General features: G+C 64.0%; 1 protein-coding gene across 1 annotated transcript in view; it reads left to right on the top strand.

Annotated features, from left to right (window-relative positions):
• Positions 1-2,308: 2,308 nt before the first annotated feature.
• GTPBP3 (GTP binding protein 3, mitochondrial) overlaps positions 2,309-3,740 on the top strand; it is a 7,242-nt gene continuing 5,810 nt past the window's right edge. Inside the window, 3 exon segments of the mRNA XM_006017533.3 lie at positions 2,309-3,193; positions 3,195-3,287; positions 3,289-3,573. Coding sequence (XP_006017595.3) covers positions 3,057-3,193; positions 3,195-3,287; positions 3,289-3,573 — 515 coding nt within the window. The 5' untranslated portion in view covers positions 2,309-3,056.

Here is a 3,740-nt window from a genome sequence, read left to right as displayed (position 1 = left end):
GGGGATGGCCGGACAGAGAGGGAGGTGGGGGTTTGGGGGATGAAAGGCAGGGAGGTGGGGGCCTTTGGGATGGATGGGCAGGCAGGGCGGGATATGCTGCCTCTGTGGTGGGCAGACAGTGCGCCTGCCCGGGGGCGGCTGGATGCACAGGTGATGCCTGGGGGGACGGAGGGGCAGTCGGGGGCTTCAGGGAAGGCGCGTGCCCCCATGCACGAGGAGGGCGAGCGGCACAAGCAGGGCATGGGCTTACCCGGGTGTCCACGGTCCCCGTCCCCCCCCTCCCATTGCTGCAACAAGGCTCCTTTCCCCTTCTGGGAAGAGACCCCCGAGACCTGGCTCCCAGCCCAGCCTTCTCTAGCTCCTGGGCGTCACTCCCCTTCCCAGAGCTGGGCACAGGACCCCAGAGCCAGGCATGGGGCCGCAGAGCCCATTACACTCCCCCTTGCTCTGCCCACCAGCCCGCGCTGCCCCTTGCAGGCCACTCGCCTCGCTGGTATTGCTTTCAGCCCAGGAGGTCACGCCGCTATTTCTAGACCCGGGCAGGTAATCTGACCTGGGCTGCTGAATGCCTCTTAACCTTTACCGAGCCATTTATAACCCTGCCTCCCCCCCGGGGCAGCCTCTACCCCCGGCAGTACCACGCGGCCTCCTTGTCACCCCTCCTGGGCCCTGAGCGCACCTTGCAGCGAGCTGGGAGCTGGGCCTGTCTGTGCTGGTTCAACCCCCAGCGCCTTTGGGCACAGGCCTGACCGCTTCCCCCCCTCCCGGGATCGCCACCTTGGAGCACAGTGCCCTGGCACCGCGTCCGAGCCCTTCCTGCACCAGCTGTGGGTCAGGAGGGTATTTATGAGACCCTCTGCCCCTGGTTGGGATGGAGCTCAGCTTGCCCAGGCTGGGAGCTCGCTGCTTCTGCAGGAGCCGACCTGGTTCCTTCCTCGCCTGCCACATGGCCAGGCAGGCCCTGGCACATCCAACTGCCCCAGCAAATCCTCCCCACTTTGGCTGCTCTACCCTGCCCTGCCCTGCCCTGCGGGAAGCCTTTCCCAGAGACTCCTGAATTATTCAGGCCTTTTAGGGGAGGGATCAGTGCCAGGCAATGCTCCAAGGGAGTGTGTGTATGGGTGTGCATGTGCATGGGTGTGTGTGTGTGCATGGGTGGGGAAGATACTTGGAAGCTCTGCAGGAGCCAAGCAGCCACCTGACACCCAGCCGGAGCGAAGCCAGGGAGACTCGGGCAAGCGGGTGGGAGGGGTCCGGGCACAGGGTGTGTGTGCGTGCGCAGCCTGCCAGGTGCTCCTGAGGGCGGGCGTAAGGCCCCCGGGTGTGTCTGGGGGTGGTGGCAGGCTGGCGTGTCGGGTCAGGAGTGCGCGTATGCACGTACTGCATGTGTGTGCATGTGTTGTGCAGCTTGCACAAGACCCCTGAGTTTCAAAGGAAAGCCGATGGGGGCCCAGCCATCTCCATCACTTGTCTCCTGGGGGTGCTACACCTAGGAGGAGAGCAGGGACACTTGGATGCAGCATCTCTTTGAGTCTCCATGGACCCCCCCACCCCACCCCACTTTACTGGAGGAAATCACAGCCATGGATGGAAGGACCTGGTGGGGGGCAGGGGGTGTCCAGTGCCCACCCTATCCTCGTGTTTGCTCAGCAACATTAGCTGGCGCTTCATGCCTGCAGCGGACAGCAAGGGGAGTGCAGCGGCTGCAGAGGCCGTGGGGAGCAGGGAAGGGCCCCCCCAGGCCACGGCCTGCAGCAGAGCACCGGGCAGCTGCACCGGCCTGGCTGGCACGGCGCCTCGGCTCCTGCAACCAGCTGCTGAGCGGTAAATCCTGCGGCTGGGGGACACCGCTCTGTGCAGGAGGCTGTTTCCCTGCCGCTGGCTGCAGGCCAGGGTTTGAAGGTACCCGTGAGCAGAGAGCACAGGCTGCGCCCTCAGGTCCCCCTGGCAGGGAAGATACCAGGAGCGAGGATCTTCTGGGCCTTGAATGACTCAGTGCAGTCAGGGTGAAGGCCTGTCCCTTGCACTGCAGAGTCTACAGATGCCTCCTCATGTATGATCCCTTCTGCATGGTTTATGGTGGTGGAGGATGGCTCAGACTTTCCCTCCAGCTTGCTCCTAGGCGGAGGGCAAGGGAGACTAGGGGGCATCTGAACTCCAAGGTCTCCCGAGGCACCTGAGTGCCTGCCATGGATCTGGGAGCATCACAGGCCCAGTCTAGGAGGGAGGAGACTTGCTGGTGGTAGTGCCAGGCAGATGTGAATGACTGAGCTCTGCTCAGCTGAAATGTAGAATTTAATTCGGAACAGATTTGGCCCAGAAATGAATTTTTATTAGGAAAAAAAAGTCCGCCTCTCCTTGCTGCCAGTGAGGGGTGGGCGCAAACATTTTAAATGTATGTGCACTGGTTACCGGTGCTTTCCTGGAGGCAGGCGTGTGCGTGTGTGCAGTTAATTGTGAACGGGGAGCAAGCCAGGCCGGGCCTTGTGCACGCAGCTGTCTCCCTTGGGGACTGTCACCCGCTTCGCTGAGCCCTGGGGAGGCGCTTACAGGGCCACGTGCTTGCTCTGAGCCTCCGGGAAGCCAGCAAAGGTCCCAGGTGGGTCGGGGAGGCTGGGCTGGCCCCATGCTGCCCTGTCCCGTGTCCCTTCCCAGCACATTCCCTGCAGTGCAGCGCCGCGGGTCATGGCAGCCGGGCCAGCGAGGCCGGGCTGCTCCGGCAACAGGTGAGGTCATCTCATCTTGCAGCAGAGGATCAAAATAGCTGCCTGGTCCCTCGGCTCGGCAGCAATAAATAATTCACTCCCTTCTCCACGTCTTGTGCGTGCTGGCGGGCGAAGCCTGCGAGATGGCGTTGGGGGGGGCTCCTCCTGCCTGCCTGCCTTCCCCTGGCACTGCCAGGACAGGGCTTTCGATTTAGGGTCCTGGATGAACTCCGCCTGGAGCTGGTGCCTGCCTACCCGCTCAGGCCGGTGTGACAGACCCCCCGCTTTCCAAAATGGGCCTCATCCAGCTGTCAGCAGTGGCCAGGGCGGTGCAGCACGCTGCAGCCCCTCATGCAAAAGGCACTCGTGATGCCCACGTCCAGCATTGCATTTGCACGCCCAGCACCGGGCTCCCCCGTGTTTCCACCCTTCACTGTGTGTGTACATATCTATGTACATGTGTATGTACACGCATACATGTATGGGCATGTGGGCCTACATATACGTGCATACTTGTATGTGCACATGTACATACGTATGTGGATGCATAGAGGTGTGCACATGCGCGTGCATACATGCATGTGTGTGCGTGCGTATGGGTATGTGCACATGTGTGTGCATGTCTGAGTGCCCGGCGTCTCGGAGCAGGCCCCGGCCGGGTCGCAGGGCGGAAGCACCTCCCCCTGCGCAGCCTCAGTCCGCCCTCCTCCACGGCCAATCAGAGGCAGCGGCGCCCGTTGGTCCCGCCCCTTTGCGGACCCTCGGCCAATCGCGGCGCGGGACGCGTGCCCTCCCTTGAGGTCGCGGCGCGGCCAGGCAGAGCGGGCAGGGGCATGCGGGCGGGCTCGTGCGGGGCACTGCTGCGCTGGTGCGTGCGGGCCGGGGGCCGCTGCGGGCTGGGCCTTGCACGGGGGCCGCGTGTGCATTGCGGGATGCCTGGCCCCGCGCACCCCCCGCACTGCCCGGGGCTGGGGAGGGTCCCCGGGGTGCCGCGGAACCAGCGGGAAGCGCCCCGTGCTCCCCTGGAGCTGGCAG

The sequence above is a fragment of the Alligator sinensis genome, unplaced genomic scaffold (genome assembly GCF_000455745.1).
Source record: "Alligator sinensis unplaced genomic scaffold, ASM45574v1 scaffold1295_1, whole genome shotgun sequence".
Taxonomy (NCBI): Eukaryota; Metazoa; Chordata; order Crocodylia; family Alligatoridae; genus Alligator; species Alligator sinensis.
The sequence above is the reverse complement of the archived record's forward strand: the minus strand, read 5'-3'. Positions and strand labels throughout refer to the sequence as shown.